This window comes from Candida pseudojiufengensis, assembly GCF_024610245.1.
Source record: "Candida pseudojiufengensis strain CBS 10847 chromosome Unknown scaffold6, whole genome shotgun sequence".
Lineage (NCBI taxonomy): Eukaryota > Fungi > Ascomycota > Pichiomycetes > Serinales > Debaryomycetaceae > Lodderomyces > Lodderomyces pseudojiufengensis.
Window position 1 is genome coordinate 452,888 of NW_026261522.1, and position 17,214 is coordinate 470,101.

General features: G+C 28.7%; 8 protein-coding genes across 8 annotated transcripts; 4 read left to right on the plus strand and 4 right to left on the minus strand. All coding sequences in view use genetic code 12, as the record gives it.

Moving 5' to 3' along the window:
• Nucleotides 1-1,214: 1,214 nt before the first annotated feature.
• Nucleotides 1,215-1,850, plus strand: KGF55_000295 (uncharacterized protein; the record flags this gene model as incomplete). Its single annotated transcript, XM_051757719.1, has 1 exon — nt 1,215-1,850. The coding sequence occupies one exon, from the start codon at nt 1,215-1,217 to the stop codon at nt 1,848-1,850; it is 636 nt and encodes a 211-aa protein (XP_051617033.1).
• Nucleotides 1,851-2,214: 364 nt separating this feature from the next.
• On the minus strand, nt 2,215-3,486 carry KGF55_000296 (phosphopantothenoylcysteine decarboxylase complex subunit; the record flags this gene model as incomplete). The annotated part of the gene is made up of 1 exon (XM_051757730.1): nt 2,215-3,486. The coding sequence occupies one exon, from the start codon at nt 3,484-3,486 to the stop codon at nt 2,215-2,217; it is 1,272 nt and encodes a 423-aa protein (XP_051617034.1).
• A 377-nt stretch (nt 3,487-3,863) lies between these two features.
• Nucleotides 3,864-4,364, plus strand: KGF55_000297 (signal peptidase complex catalytic subunit; the record flags this gene model as incomplete). Its single annotated transcript, XM_051757743.1, has 1 exon — nt 3,864-4,364. The coding sequence occupies one exon, from the start codon at nt 3,864-3,866 to the stop codon at nt 4,362-4,364; it is 501 nt and encodes a 166-aa protein (XP_051617035.1).
• Nucleotides 4,365-4,563: 199 nt separating this feature from the next.
• Nucleotides 4,564-5,357, plus strand: RSR1 (Ras family GTPase; the record flags this gene model as incomplete). Its single annotated transcript, XM_051757754.1, has 2 exons — nt 4,564-4,570; nt 4,627-5,357. The coding sequence occupies 2 exons, from the start codon at nt 4,564-4,566 to the stop codon at nt 5,355-5,357; spliced, it is 738 nt and encodes a 245-aa protein (XP_051617036.1).
• A 1,015-nt stretch (nt 5,358-6,372) lies between these two features.
• KGF55_000299 (uncharacterized protein) lies at nt 6,373-8,001 on the minus strand (the record flags this gene model as incomplete). The annotated part of the gene is made up of 1 exon (XM_051757765.1): nt 6,373-8,001. The coding sequence occupies one exon, from the start codon at nt 7,999-8,001 to the stop codon at nt 6,373-6,375; it is 1,629 nt and encodes a 542-aa protein (XP_051617037.1).
• Nucleotides 8,002-8,662: 661 nt separating this feature from the next.
• On the plus strand, nt 8,663-9,724 carry RAS2 (Ras2p; the record flags this gene model as incomplete). Its single annotated transcript, XM_051757776.1, has 1 exon — nt 8,663-9,724. The coding sequence occupies one exon, from the start codon at nt 8,663-8,665 to the stop codon at nt 9,722-9,724; it is 1,062 nt and encodes a 353-aa protein (XP_051617038.1).
• Nucleotides 9,725-9,914: 190 nt separating this feature from the next.
• On the minus strand, nt 9,915-13,388 carry PKC1 (protein kinase C; the record flags this gene model as incomplete). The annotated part of the gene is made up of 1 exon (XM_051757787.1): nt 9,915-13,388. The coding sequence occupies one exon, from the start codon at nt 13,386-13,388 to the stop codon at nt 9,915-9,917; it is 3,474 nt and encodes a 1,157-aa protein (XP_051617039.1).
• A 608-nt stretch (nt 13,389-13,996) lies between these two features.
• Nucleotides 13,997-17,089, minus strand: KGF55_000302 (uncharacterized protein; the record flags this gene model as incomplete). Its single annotated transcript, XM_051757798.1, has 1 exon — nt 13,997-17,089. One exon carries the CDS (start codon nt 17,087-17,089, stop codon nt 13,997-13,999), a length of 3,093 nt encoding a protein of 1,030 aa, XP_051617040.1.
• Between the last annotated feature and the right edge of the window lie 125 nt (nt 17,090-17,214).

Below are 17,214 nucleotides of genomic sequence, written 5' to 3' on the forward strand. Positions count from 1 at the left end.
AAAAAAAATTAAAAAAAAAAGAAAAAAAAAGGACAATCAAAATGCAATTCATTTCAAAAACTTAAACAAGGGCAATTAATACCAACTTTGATTTTGTAGCCTTTTAGTTCATACAATTTTTAGATTTGTTTTAATTTGAAAGGCGTTTCAATATATATCACGTAATTTTAAACTAAGATCTGTATTTTAACTCGTGTGATTAGTTTAACTGAGATCTTGTTTTAAATCAAATTATACTTTATACTGTAAATGAAATGTCATCTTCGTAAAATCTCAAATTTCTTTTCTTAATTATGAAAGATATCGGATAAATAAAATTCTTAACTACTGTATCTAATCTTCAGATCTCATTTATTATAATTTTATTTTTTTTCTTATTTTTAATTATTATTATTATTTTAAGAACAATAAGGGGTAAGCCTTGAGAATAATAAGATCTAAGATCTAGGGTTGGATAGTAAAACAGAATCTCAACGGTGTGAAATTTATATTCGTAACCATATCAATTATACGTAAGGATTCTTTTTGATATTTTTGAAATTTCATCTTAATCCATCTTATGTTAGTAATTTTGAGTTTTTTTTTTTCTGATGATCCAGACCAAATTTTGCCGGCTGATTACATAAGCAACTTGTATATATAAAACTTAGGTACTTATCGGTAAATATTCAAATTTGAAGTAATTTTTTTAGGTCAAACAACCTTAACACCAGTCAAACAGGTTCTTTTGTAGCTGTCATTGCAGATTTATTATTTTACTAGACTAAGTGCCAATTTTGTTTCAATTGAATTGTCAAAAAATGAAAAAATATACATTCACGTTCTTGAGCTCTTTCATTTAACGAATTCCGAGGATAACTATAATAAATCATGTATGTTTCATTTTATTAAGTTTATAATCGGTAGTCACAATGATCTTTCCTTCTGAAAGTATTGAAGTCTTTAGTGGTGATAACATTTTGAAATTATTTTAATATTTGTATCAAATTAGCTTGTCATATAAATTTTTAAAGTCGCGTCATGGAGTGTTTCAGATTTGACGAGACTCATATTATACGTTACAAACTTGTTTCATAATTTACAACCAAATTTAAACTTGACAACCAACTTTATATAAGACTTCAACAAATCCCACTTTCAATTATTTGTGTTTTTTGACCTCAATTAATACCACATCAACATAATTACAGCACACAATCAACACAACATCAACAATGCCAAATATTCAAAGAGTTGGTAAAGAATGGGATATATCAATAGAATTTGAATATAAAGGATTAACCAAATATATGATCCCCTCACCTGAAATGGAATTAAATATAGAATTAATATTAAATGGTCAACAAATATTTGAAAATCAAAATTTCCTTAAAAACTTTGCAAGTTGTTTTTTTATATTTTTTAAATCAATGAATTATGATTTTAAACTTGAATTTAATTCTAAAAAATCAATAACTTTTATATTAATTAATAAAATAAATTATCAACTGATCCCCAATAAAAATGAATTAAAAAGACATGATTTAAAAATAAGTCTTATTGGAAAAAATCAAATTAATTTTAGAAATCTTATAAAAGAAATTAATGAATTATTAATTATATGGTTATCAGATTTAGATTTAAAATCTCCATTAATTTTTTCAAAAATTTTAAGAGATAGTTTTTTAATACATTTAGGTAAAAATAATAATTATAAAAATGAATATAATTATATAAAAGATATTGTAAATAATCATAAATCAACTACTTGTTTATATAATTTAGTAAAAAATCCTAAAATTATGTCAATCTTAATTAAAGAATATAAAGTTTCTCCAATTTTAAATATTTTAAAACTTATTGAAAAATAAATATATTTATATTTTAATATATGGAAATACTTGATTGACTTTATGTTACTCTCGTCTTGTTATAGTTATTTCCATCCATTTTGAAAAAGATTTTTGAAAATGTATTATCCATATCTTTGCAAACGTCCGTGTGTGAATCGTACTATTTGTTTTTCAACTTGCAGCTATATGCCAATTCATTTATGTGATTGTTATTATGCTTTCTTTAGCTTTTCAACTGCATTGTTTGCATTCAAAATCATACTTATCCAGACATACAAAATCATATTCAACCATCATTTATAAATCCATATTAACAACTTGAAGACTCAAAGCCGAAGAGAATTTCAAAAACCATTGAAATTAAATAAATATTTTATTGATACTATATGATATTCATAGAGATCTGTTCTTGTTCTGAATTAAATATAAGCTCGTCACTGTCACTTCTCAGTGCTTGCTCTTCATCTTCTACGTCATCATCATCATCTTCATCCTCATCATCCTCTTCGTCATCCTCATCATCATCCTCCTCTTCATCTTCTTCATCTTCCTCTGTTACTTTATCCACTTTCTTCTCGGCTTTCAAAGTAGTTATTCTCCTTCTCATAATATCCACTATATCAGTCCATTCTCTCATTCCACCCATACCTATATCACCACAAACTAAAATTTTTTCAACCGGTTTTAAAACTTCAATACCGAAATCAGGAGATGATATAGTTGTTAATTGTTTTGAAGTTATTGGATGTGTATACATAAATGTATTCATAGCTGGAGCAACGAGAATGGGTTTTTTCAATTGTGATGGAGACCATGATCTTATTATAGAAGTTAATAAATTATCAGCAATACCATTGGAGATTTTGGCTAAAGTATTAGCTGATAATGGTGCAACTAACATTATATCTGCCCATTTTCTTAATTCATTGTGAAGAATTAATTTATCATATGGATTTTTTGGCTTTTTATTAATCGTTAATAGTTGCAGTTGTTGTTGAGTAGATTGATTGATTGAATTTTGTGTAGGTTGTTCTGTTGAACTTGTAGTAGTTGAATATACTTCATTATAATTTGTCCATTCATCTTCATCTCTCCAAACTTTCACATCAGCATTTATTTTAGAACCTTTTAAAAAATGACTAGCTGATTTTGTAACAATCAATTGTATTGAAATTTTTGATCCAAATATTTGAAATAATTTATCAACTATTAATGGAACTTTTATTGTTGCAACTGAACCTGTGCATCCCAATAATATATGAAATTTTCCATCATCTTCTTTTGATAAGTATTCTTGAAATGGAACTGGTGGGCCAACCGGTGAAGCAACTATTGTTTTATTTTTTTTTATAGATCCTCTTCTAGATGAACTGGTACTAATTGGCTCGAAAGGAGGACTTGGTTCTTTAATTCTAAATGATAAACCTTCATCTTTCCTTTTCAATGATGATTGTCTCGATGGAAATCCCGAGGAAGTGGTTGTAGCTGCAGTTGTTGGTGGTTGTATACTATCATCCAAGACGTTAGTGGAAGAAGGTTGAGAAGATATAGTAAATCTTCTTAATCTTTCTTGGGATTCTAGATCACTGAATGAAACACTTGGATTCCTAATCGGAATACTGGGCCTAGGTTTGGTTGTATCATCAGAATCCATGAATGAAGTATGATAATGGACAAGATGGTTTGAATTGATTAATTTATTTACTACAATTGGTAAAATTGGCTAAGTAATTAATTAATTTAAACCTGCATATAATGATATTAAGTGGTCGGTCAGCCGATATGAAAACATCAGCATATTAAAGATAAGCAAGAGAAGAACTGAGAGCTCATACGAATTATGAGAAAAGGTGATAGAGGCACAGATCGAAGGTGGTCGATATGACCCTTGGTGTTGCTACATTTGCTCTTAGTCCAGAAATTTTGAGTTCAATCACGTCGTGTCGCAAAATTAAATAACTTTCCTCCAGTTTTACATTTAAATTTTCGTTAACAACAACACATACAATCAACATTAGTATTCAAAGCATAATGAATTTGCGTCAACAATTGAGTCAATTCTTGACACTAGCTTATGTATTCTCGTCAGCATTTATGATATGGAAGTCGTTATCAATACTAGCTAATTCACATTCCCCAATAGTTGTGGTGTTATCTGGATCTATGGAACCTGCTTTTCAAAGAGGTGATATATTATTTTTATGGAACAGAGATGAGAGACAAAAAGTAGGAGATATAGTGGTCTATGAAATAGAAGGTAAAACAATTCCAATTGTACATAGAGTATTAAGAGAACATCATAATCTGGAAAAACAATTGTTGTTAACAAAAGGTGATAATAACGCAGTTGATGATTTATCTTTATATGCAAAAAAACAATCATATTTAAATCAAAAGAATGATTTAGTTGGTACTGTTAAGGGTTATTTACCATTTATTGGTTATATTACTATATTGATTAGTGAAAATCAGTATTTCAAATTTGGTTTATTAGGTTTATTGGGTTTATCTTCGCTAACTAGTAGTGAATAATTTAAGAATATAAATATCTAAAGATCAATATACTCTCTTAATCTTCTAAATATCCCTATAAATATAATTCCTATCAAAGTAATCAAAATCAAAATTAATCGCGTAATTTTAATAAACTCCAAGATCTTTAAAAAAAGAAAAAAAAATAAAAAATAATTGTTTTGAAAATGTAAACATCTTTTTCAATTGAGTGCTATAAATGAGAGGTATGTTATAGTTATAACCTATTCAAATTAGATATAAAATTACTAACTTTTGACAGACTATAAAGTCGTTGTTCTTGGTGCTGGTGGGGTTGGAAAATCCTCAATAACAGTTCAATTTGTTCAAGGTGTATATATTGAAAGTTATGATCCAACAATTGAAGATTCATATAGAAAACAAATAGAAGTTGATGGACGTGCATGTGATTTGGAGATTTTGGATACCGCTGGGGTTGCTCAATTTACAGCTATGAGAGAACTTTATATAAAAAGTGGAAAGGGATTCCTTTTAGTATATTCAGTAACTGACGAAAACTCATTAAAAGAATTATTAGCCTTACGTGAACAAGTCTTAAGAATCAAAGATAGTGATAATGTTCCAATGGTTTTAATAGGTAATAAATGTGATTTAGATGAAGATAGAGTTCTTTCCATAGAAGATGGAGTCAAAGTTAGTCAAGATTGGGGTTTAGTACCATTTTATGAAACTAGTGCGATGTATAAAACAAATGTTGACGAAGCTTTTATTGATGTTGTGAGACAAATAATGCGAAAAGAAGCAGCAATTAGTGCTGAAAGGAAACAACAAAAGGAAAAGCAAAAATTAGATCAATCAAATAATAACATTTTGACAGACAATAAGATTGATAATTCTACTAATAACAGAAATAATATTAATAATAATAATACTGAGCTTGAAAAGAGTTCGTATCAGCAACAAAGAGACAATCAATCTACAAAAGTTCATACAAAATCAAGCTCTGGTAGTAAGTGTTGTGTGATCATGTAAGATAGTATGTAATTAAATATATTAATTTTAATAATTTGTGTAAGATTGCCATTAATTTATGTAAAAATTTAGACGATAAAAATTTGGCGTGTGGAAAATTTTTAAAAATCTTGACGATTTGAGAGTTTGGCTAAAAAGACTTTACTATTCATTGTTGTTTTTCCATGAAATTATATAATTTTTGACATCTTCTTATTTTAGAGTGTCGTACCTTACATATTTTAAGGTACTAATTTTGTACAAGAATTTTAAAACATCTGTGCAACAATTCCTACACAATTTCAAAAATCTATATACACCGTATAAAAATTTCATTATTCAAGTAACGTGCAATGGTGAATCATGGCATAACGATAGTTATTCTTTGGTAATTGAGAATTTATGGTTTAACGTAATGCTGAGTATTTGATGGTCAATATTTGAAAAATTTCGTCAAAATTTTAACCTCAATAGATCAACAAACGATGACAAACAAAATTAACTTGCCTCAATTAAAAGTGAATATAAAAATTACAATAATTATGCATTCCTGAAGCTAATTCATACATCTGCGAAATTTCAACATTCACAAGAAGCGTCAAACTAAGCAATATTAATCGGAAATCGGGTTTAATTTTGTACTACTTATATTTTGCAAGTTTCAAAATTTTTGTGAAATGAGTGGGTGGCCGAGCTGGTTAAGGCGTCAGGGTAAGGAGAACCTTACCAAAACATTTGTAACGTCGTGTTGTAAATAATTTCCTGATCTCTTCGGAGGCGCGAGTTCGAATCTCGTCCCACTCAGATATTTTTAACTTTTCTTTTTTACAACTATTTTTTTTTAATAAAATCTAATTTCTCTCAAACGTATTACCAACATGTAATTCTACCTGAATGAGTTATTTTTTACAATACAATTAACGTTTATTAGATTCGTAGTCTGGCTGAGTTTAACAACAGAGTACCCAGAAAATATTTCAATTAAACCTACATTAAAATTTATTATTGTTCAAGAAAATATACATATATACACCAATTACCAACTTGCTGGACCGAAAGCTTCACCTTCATTAAGTATTTTTCGTATGTTAGTAGTAACATTAGTATCTAATGTGTTATTGACAACGTTATTACCCCACCAACTTGGGAAATCAGTTTGAGTTAAACCCATAGCTAATGAAATGATTAATAATGACCAAGCAAGACCAATATCTAATCCAGCAGATAATGAATAATTATATTTAGCCCACCAATGGAAGTATTTTCTTTTAATCCACCAACCAAAAAGTAAACCAACACAACAATATGAAGTATAATTATATGGAGTTGCTGGTGGAATCAAACCAGTACCAGAAAAGAAAACTGGCCAATGTAAATATTTAATCAAACTATTTGGCCATTTTTTCAAAATTAACCAATTAATAACAGGTAAAACAGCACCGACAATGAAGAAAAATAAGGTTCCGTAATAAATTTGACCATGCGAAAATTGACGTTGTGGACCAATAGCACCCCAAATGATTGAAGCATTAAAGAAAACTTTAGCACCTGGACAATTGAATCCAGCTTCTTGATGAGGGGTACATAAACCATCAATAGCACCATATGACCATCTCATTACAGCAATTTGAACAAAACATGACCAAATAGCAGCCACAAATTGGGAAAAGAACAAATTGTATGGTGAGATTTTCATATAATGACCTAATTTCATATCTTGTGCAAAAGTAACAGCTTGATTATTTGTTATATAACCAAAAGTTTTGAAAAACATCATAGCAACTGGCTTACCTGGTAACATGTAACCAATAATGAATTCCGTAACGACATTTAAACCAACAGCAATATTAGTTTTAGCATAAATGATAGCGACTGGTAACAAAAAGACTAATGCAATAAGTAATGCAATAATTAAACACCAAACTGGCATTTCAGTATTCCAACATTTAATTGTGACAATGGATAAAGCAAAGAAAATCAAGAATGAAATTAAAAACCACCATTCTGGAACCCTTTTATATCTTGCCATTAATCTGTTATGAACATCTGGTTTTTCTTTAACTTTTATTTGATCAATCATTTCTGGACCATGGAATAATATAGTATGAACAATTGTAGCTAAAATAGATGCAAATGATAAACCATAGGAAATAGCAAAAGTAGTTGAAAGAAATAATGGAGAATATTCCTTATAAGCTTGTTCATTAAAAGTCAAAGTTTCTTTATTAACAATTTTACTGACATTGTAAGTTTGTTGATATCTATCAAATGATCCTGATGAAGAAATTGGAACATAGTCACCATACCAAGTATTTGTAAATGAGATAGCTGGAACAACAATCCAGAAAATAAGAACCATCGAAAGTAAAATAGTTGCAATAGTTCCTGCTGGTGGGATTAATGGAGAACCAACATAACCTGCAATTTGATTCCAATCTAATGAAAATGAATTTGGAAGCATACCTAAACCAGAGGATGATCCAAAAATTTGATTTATTGTAACATTATTTGGTCTAATCCAAGTTATCCATGAAAAATATGATAATGCTGAAAAGATATATCCAGGAAACCAATAGTAAATGAACCCAGTAATAAAAACAATTAAAAAGAAAAGAAGCCTAGATATCTGCCAACCGTTGGCTGGATGATTTTCATTAATATGCATATTAGTCAAGAAGGTACAGGTAACTAGATTCTGGGGCCAGATAGCTCCTGGTGAGTCGACTACGAACTGTGGACATTTGTTAGTAAATGGTTGTTGTTTTTAATTTGAGTTGGTTTTAATTTGAGTTTTTTTTAATTTGAAACAAAAAACAAAAAAAAAAAAAAAAAAAAAAAAAAAAAAAAAAAAAAAAAAAAAAAAATAAAAAAAAAAAAATATTAAAATATAAAATAAAATAAAAATTTAAGTTTAAACAAAAAAAGAAATTCCCCCGTTACGAAATCTAAAGTTTAAAAAAGGGTTAATAACTTAAAACATATACATTAATCACAATAGTTTATATATACCCTTCTTTCTTTTTCTTTTCTTTTCACAATCAATTTCTAACGAGTTTTACTTCCATACCCCACCAACCCTGACGAAGAAACGTTTAAAGACTTACTTAAGCAAATAGACATAGAAATATATTCAATTTAAATTACTTATATCAATAATATTTCATATACGTAATTTTCTAGCAATATTAAAAAAAAAAGAACTTATTTATATAAACTGAATTTGAATTGAGTTAAACGACATCAAGAGTGAATAATCACATATTACTTAAATAAAAGAAACGTTTTAATTCAAAAGCGTGGAAAAACACAAAGCATCAAAAAATATCATGGAGAATTATCGAGATAATCTTCATGTTTTAACAAAGAACTATGATGTATGTGTAATAGGAGCAACTAATGTTGGAAAAACTTCATTAATTAATAGATACATATATGGAATATTTGATGAAAATTTAAAATTAGATAATGAAGAAATTTATATAAAACAAGATTATGATTTAAAAAATAACAAAATTAAACAATCTATCATTTATGATTCTGATTTTCATGAAGATATGTATTTAAATTCCAAAAAGATTTCAATTTTAAATGCTTCAAGATTAATGTTTTTATATTCAATTGATAATTTAGAAAGTTTTGAAATGATTGAAGAATTTTTAAATTTTATAAAAACTTTTTATAAGGGTAATAATGATGAAGAAGAAGTAAAATTAAAAGAAGATAATTATGGTGAAAAAATTCCACCTTTTATTTTAGTTGGTTCAAAATCAGATTTAGAAAGAGAAAGAGTTATAGAATATGAACAAGGTGAAGAAATGTGTAAAAAGTTAGGTGGTTTAGCATTTTTTGAAACTTCTTCAAAATTGAATGTTGGTATAAATGAATGTTTTAATGAAATATTAAATTTAAATGAAAATGAAAATAATAAAAAGCATTCGGATTTTAAAAGTAGTAATGAAGAAGAATTAACTAATACTATGAGAAATACAGATAGTAATAGCATTTCAAATTATGAATCATCAATAATAAACCCAAATAAATCAAATAAAACCCCATCAACAAGTCAAGAAATTAATTTAAATGACGATAACAAACAAGAAGCAATGGCAACAACAACTATACAACAACCAAGACCAAAATTAACATTATCAAATCCATCATTAGTTAGGTTATCAACAACTTTACAAAATTATCAAAAACATCTTTCTGAAACTTCTACTTTAGCTAATTTTCCAATACCAAATTATATTGATGATAGTATAAGTGAGAAGAAGATAAGTAGTGGGAAAATACGATCAAATCAATACGAAAATACTATTGAAAAATATGGTAAAAGAACGAAACAAAAGGAAAGAACTAGTAAGAAAGGTTGTTGTATTATTACTTAAGACAGATTTTACTTCCTATAAATTTTAATGCGTTTGATGAGATTATGACATTTTATGATTAGACTATGGGTTTATATTTTTTTTCTAAACAGGTAGGTATTTATAGAATATAGGTAAATTATAGATAGATTATGATATATTATTAGTATAATCATTATTTTATTAATTTGTAAGCTATAATTTATTTATTTTAAACCATTGCACCTTCAGAAATATGACTAAAACCTCTAAATTGTTCTTGCATTTCAGAAGTTAAAACAGTTTCAACAGGAGTTAATCTTGGAGTTTCAGAAGTAAATTCTTGATCAAAATTTGAATAATCATGTTCTGAACTTAATTCTGGAATATAAGGAGGTTGAATACGACAATTTAAAACATCATCAAAATTTATATCTTGAAAATATAAATGTTCCATAATTTCTTCTGCATCTCTTTTTGATGAACCTAATCTTTGTGAAGGATCTTTTGTTAATAAAGCTTGTAATATTAATACTGTTGTTCTTGATAAACTTATAGGATATTTAACTTCATCATGTTCAATAGCATTAAAAATATCATCTTCATCATCACCTTTAAATGGAGATTGACATAATAACATTTGAAATAATAATACTCCAAAAGCCCACCAATCAACACTACGATCATAATGTTTTCCTGCAACAATTTCAGGAGCCATAAATTCTGGAGTTCCACAAAATGTTGAAGTTTTATTTTCAAACCACATATTTTCTTTACATAATCCATAATCTCCAATTTTAATATGACCTTTTGTTGTTAATAAAATATTATCTAATTTTAAATCTCTATATATTATACCATTATCATGAAAATATTTTAAACCTAATAAAACTTCACATGCATAAAATTTTGCTCTTTTTGCACTAAATCTATTTTTTTGAATATGCCACATTAAATCTCCACCTGAAATATATTCCATTACAAAATATATACGATTTTCAGTTTGAAAACAACAATGTAAATTTAATAAAAATGGATGCATTTGTTTATTTGCTGTTAAAAATACTCTTTTTTCACTTTTAACACTTTCACTTTCATCATTTTCAACAATAAAATCTTTTTTTAAAACTTTTATTGCACATAATTTTGATGTATGTCTTGATTCTGCTAACATAACTTTTCCAAAATTTCCTTTACCTAAAACTGCTAAAAATTGAAAATCATCTAATCCAACTTTTCTTCTACGACGTTTTTGTTTAGTTACTTTATTATTATTACTACTACCATTTGTTGTTGATGTTGTACCAACTGAATGGGTTTTTTGATGATTTGGTTTAGTTTCAATTTGAATTTGATCAACTTGTTGTTGTAATTCAGGAATAACATCTTGTTGTTGTAGTTCTTGTTGTTTTAATATTTGAGGTTGATCAATGAATGGACTAACAAATTCTTTTGATTCTTCCTGAGATATTATTTGATGTTCTGTATTATGGTTGTGATAATCAAAATTATTAAATTCATCTTTTGAAATAGAAATATCAGGTATTCCAATTTGAGCATGTTTAGCTTCACGACCATTAGTATCATATGGTTTACGTTGTTGTTGTTGATCTTGATGTTGTTGTTGGAGCTGTGGAGGTTGTACTCTTGGATGAGATGCTGTTCTAAATTGAGCTAATGATGGTTGTTCTTCAAACGGCGGACGACGTCTATTAGTTCTTGCATTTGGATCATAAGGTGAATCAATTATTGGTTGTTGATATGATTTTTGAGTGGTAGTTGGTAATCTTGAATCATATTCTTTTTCAATTTCATCATCTGATAAATCCTTTGACGATTGGGTCGATTCTGTCTCAGGATAACGATGTACAGGTGGTTTTGGTGGTAATGTTTTTTCAGATTCTTGTTGACGGTAATACTTAGGTTCTTGTGAGGCATAACCTGTTTCTTGAGCAATTTGCTTAGGTTTTTTTGGTGAAACTTTTGTTGATTTAATTGTTGCAAGAATTTCATTAGCCATTTGTAATGACATACCACATAAGTCTGGTACCAAATGAGTACAATGAGCATGGCACATTACACCACATTCAGAACATTTTCTTGCATTCTTCTTACCCCATGGTAATAAATAACCACAATGACAACACCATTTGGTACCATGATTTGTAATAGCTTCAAATCTATGTGGAATACGATGTTTCAATTGCGCAGCATCATAATCAGCACCAGATTTTGAAATACATTTAGTAACAACTTTTTGATAACATTTTTTGTGACATAAAAACTTACAATCTTGACATTGAAATCCAGTATAACGTAAAAATTCTCCACAAAGTGCACAACACATAATATTATAAAACTGCTTTTGTACAAATTGATGACCTTGTTGTTCAAAAACTTCTTCTTTTCTTTGACGAATAGCACCATGACGTCCTAATGGACCTCTAAATTGTTTACCTTGAGATATTGATTTTTCAAAATTAAGATTAATAAGCATTTGACCACAAGGTTCTAAACTAATCCAAGTATTAACTGAAACTTTTTGATTGTCATTAGGATCTTCATTTCCATTGGTGTCATGTTTACTTGGTGATTTTGATGGTGAGATGTTGTTCTGTTGTTGATATGATAGAGATAAGTTCGAAGCATCATTAACCCCTCCATATCCAGTATTTCCATTATTTCCATTTGTTTGAGGTAAATTACTAGCAGGTAACCAACCACTTGCACCTTGATCTTTAGCAACTTTCTTTTTACGAATTTCTTCTGCCAAGTCAAATAAAGAAAGCCAATTCACTGCAATTGGAGCAAAATTAGATCCTTGTTTATCCATTACTGAAATTTCAATTTCATGACTTTTATCGACATTTATGATTAATTCTTCATTCCAGTTATCATTTTTAGAAGGTTTAGTTCTTGCTTTCTCGACATCATCGATCTTAATAGTAATAATTGTTTCCCTTTTCTTAAAACCAGCAGTAGCAATATGATCAACATCTCTAACACAAGTAATACCAATACTCAATTTACCACTTAAAGGTTTCCTCGTATGTTTAGGTGTATCCATCATTTCATAATCTCTATTAAAATCTTCTGAGTTGATATTGAAATTTTGATACTTTTTCAAAGCTTTTTCTAATAATTGGATCCTTTGGTCACTTTCAGCTTTACCACCTTCAGCCGCATTAGAAGATGATTTATCACCATCTAATAAATACAAATGTGAAATTTTTTGATTAGCTTCTTTATATTGATTTTCTACTTGTAGTTTAAATTGTAGTTGTTGTATCATATGTTGAATTTTATGACCCAAAGAAGGACATTCATACTTTATTAAATCAAATCTAGAATAATTTGGTTTGTATTCTGATATTACTGAACTTCTATCATCCGATGAATTGGTATTTATTTTATTTTTTGATTTTTGCAGTTGTCTAATCAATTTGTTGATGGATTCTTGGTAGTAATCGATTAATGTTTGAGATTCAATGATTTTTGATTTACACTTTTGAATCACCTCTGTATTTTGAGAACTTTTTTTGACATCTTGATATCCTTGAATGATATTCTGTTCAATTTCTATCTTTCCCCTAATATCTTTAATGACATCGTTCACATTTTGATTTTGATTTTGATTATGTTCTACAATAAATTGACCTTTAATACCATGATTTAGTTTATTTTGATTCGGCCCTTGTCTCGACATACTTATTATTTACTTTTTTGAGTTATATTAATTGATTTTTATCCTGATTACTTTATTGTACTGTTCCTTGATCTCCAGTAGGATTCCAAAATCTGAAATAAAGTCCAATTGAAAAAGAAAAAATTAAGATAATGAACGAATGTACGTTGTTTAAGAAATAAGAATTTGATATGATAAATTGCAATTATGATTGAATCTAACGTGATTTAAAATCTTGAGATTCGTTTTTAGTTTAATACAGATATGAACGTTGAATATAAAAAAGCCAAAACGTTTGATTGTATTTATGAAGTGTATATCCTGGATTCTGAATCAATGTATTGTTTTAGATGTTGTTGTTATTGATTGATCAGTCTTGTTGTTGATAGGTTTTTTTTTTTTATTTATTTATTCCCTTTTGATCTCTATAGTTAATTTTTTATAGACTAAAGGATCAAATTTTTTTGTGTTCACTCCACTCTTTTTATTTTATTCGTATCGTATATCGTACTTGTTGTTATTAAATACCATATTAATTAGCAGTATTAACATTATAAATTAAAATTGATTTACGAAAGTTTACAGAATTTGGTGAAAGTCTTTATTAAAGTATATATATCTATTTCTCATTATTTACTATTACATTGACATTCACAATCTGGGACTGGACATACATAATGAGTTGAAAACCATTCTTCAGCGTGAAAAGCATGATAACAATGATTACAACTTAAACAAAAACTAAACCAACTTTTAAAATTTTTATCAATTTTTTTCTTTATCATTGATGAATTTGAATTAAAGTTATTACTTTTTTTATTAAAATCAGTATCAATTTCAGATCCTAATGACATTAAACAAATTGAGCATCTTGGTAAAGGAGCACCACAATGAGGACACAGATTTAATAATTCATTCTTTTTATTATTTGTTTTGGAAAATTGTTTCAATAATACTTGATTATTAACAGTGTTATAATTTGACAGTAATGTTGTTGAATTGGAATAACTATTATTTGTTGATGAAATGGAATTATTTATTGCATTTTTTGGTTTTGATATATTTTTATTGCATCTTATACACTGCAAATATACTTGTTTGGGAGTTGCCTTTATCGATGCATGACCATCAAATGTTCTTGACAATTTTGTTCGATTAACATCGAATTTTGCTCTATAACTAAACATACTCCAACTATTCATCATAGATCTATAGCAGTCAATCCAATGTTTAACCCTGTCATCAACAAAATATCTGGGACACGCGAATGCAGAAATTAATGCTGCTGTTTGTACATCACTAGTTCTGTCAACATAACTTTGTAATAGATCTATTCCTCTAGGGGTAATCCCTGTCAAAATCAAACCCTCTAATTCCCCTTTATGAACAACAGTATCTGCAATCCTATTAAGGTATACTGATAAATCTTTATCTGATAAATTTCTGATCGCAACTCCAATTCTTTCTCTTAATGGTAATGAGTGTTCATCTAATACATCCCACCAATCATCATCTGCAATAAATGCAAATATAGCCCTCAAATAAGGGTCATCCAATTCTGATGCCATTTTTCGACATTGATCTTTCCATGGGCTATTTACATTAGTATTTTTGTAAGCCAAATACCCAGCTACTGCAGTTGCCATTAATCTTAATTTTTCCCTTTTGGAATTACTCAAAATTTCAATTGCTTTTGAAACATTTCCATGAAATACAGCCCAGCCAGCAGCTTTTGAGATATAACCCAAGGATATAAGTAATTGAAGTTTTTCTTCAAATTCAATTTCAGTCAAGTACCAACCTGATACGATCAAACATAGTTTTCTTTGTGCTTTTTTCTCACTATCTTCTGGTATATGTATACCAATGAATTTTTTACCTTTGCCTGCTATAATTGATTTCACAGCTTGAGTAAACCAAGATTCGCTAATTTTATCACTTTTAGCTATAACTCTGTTTTGATTATTCAAAGCATCAACTCCATTCCAAATTCCCTGTACACCTTGATATCCAAGATCTATCCCGTCCGATATCATTGTTCCTTTGTCTAATGCCTTCTTGGCAAGAGAGAGCCATTTCCAAAAATGCCTTAAAGCTAGTTGATTATCATTTGGATCTAATTCCTCTAAAATCTCTATGTTTTTATCTGGATTAACCCCGTACCCCATCGAAACTCTATTTCGAATGATGTAGCAAATATCATTAGTATAAATTGCGTTTGAGTCAACATAAGCGTCCAATGGATATTCAAACCCCTCATTATGAGAAGATAATTGATTTTTTCTTATTATATTATTTTCTATCACACTGCCATCGTCATTGGTACTAGTTGCTAAGTCCAAATTTTCATCATCAACACTACTAAGGTTTTCTCTGTATCGGTCATCTAAAGATAAGTTCCCAATTTGCGCGTACTTATCAATTTTATTACTTGAATTTAAAATATCATTTTGAATTTTGTCGGTTGATAAAAATTTGGTCATAAGACCTTCAGGACCAACAATAGTAAATTCATTTTTAGGATTAAAATCCATAGCTTCAATGGACTCAACGACTGGCATTCGAAACACCGTACCTGATTGTCTCATGCAAACAAAGTTAGTCGATGTCAAAGATAAAATATCAGGTGAATAATCATATGACACAACCTTTTCATAATCGGTTTTGACATCTAAGACCATTGAAACAAAAAGGGATTCATCATTAGGTTTGTAAAGGTTAGCAGATTGTTGAGTCAAGTTTTGTAGAATTGTATTTTCGGTTGATTTGTGATTTGTTGATGATGCTGAGGTTGCAGTTGATGCGATTCTGTCAGAAGGAACAACACCTGTATGCCATCTTCTGATTAAGTCACCGTTGAAAATAGCAGAAAATTCACCCCTTCGTGTCGATGAATATCTAACACAAGGGCGAACATTTTTATTTAATGTAGAATCCTGAAGTAATTTACTGAAATGCAAGATAGGGCTTTCTATTGTAGTAGTAGAGCTTGAGCTTGATGATTTTAGTTGCCTTTGATTATTTGTCAATTTTCTTCTATCCCATATAGATAGCGAACCATCATCACTATATGATTGAAAAAAGTGAGGTTGAAAGGGATCAATTATAATACCCAATGTACATTTAGTAGCTAGTTGAAATATAGGTTGGTCCGTTCTAGTATCAATTTCTCTTAAATATTTATTAGTTCCACATAAAATACTAGTGGAATTATCTTCATAATATATTGCTGATAGTATACTTTCATTTGGAATGTATGATGATATTGGACGTCTTTCATGAGATATTCCGTTAAAATTATTTAATGTTTCGGATGCGTATTCTTCTATATCCCAAATCTGTAAGGAATTATCTGATTTTCCCTTTTCATAACCCGCAACAATGGAGTTGGAATCATTAAAAGATATTGAATTACATACTCTAGCTTGTTTTGGTCGTAGATGCAAAGTAGGTAATGAAGGATTAGATATGTCAAAAACCGAAATTGTCCCATCTGATGAACCAACTCCAATTATTCCTTGTTTAACTTTTGAATATGAGGAACATTGAATTGCGTCGAATCCTGACCTAGACAGTAGTTGAATCATAGAATTTGATTCAGAAGTTGTGCTTTCATGATTAGTTTGGTAAAGTATTACTTCATCTCCAACAGGTGTAACGGCTATGAATTGTTGTTCATACACATCATCCCAATTAAGGGCTCGTGTTATTGAACCAGCCATGAGTTTGGAAGGAAAAAGGTTGTATGAGTATGTCAAATTATGGTTAAGATGAAAGAGAGTAAACTTTATTGATAAATCAAATAGATTAAACTATTTCTGAAACACGCGACATAAGACAATAAGTA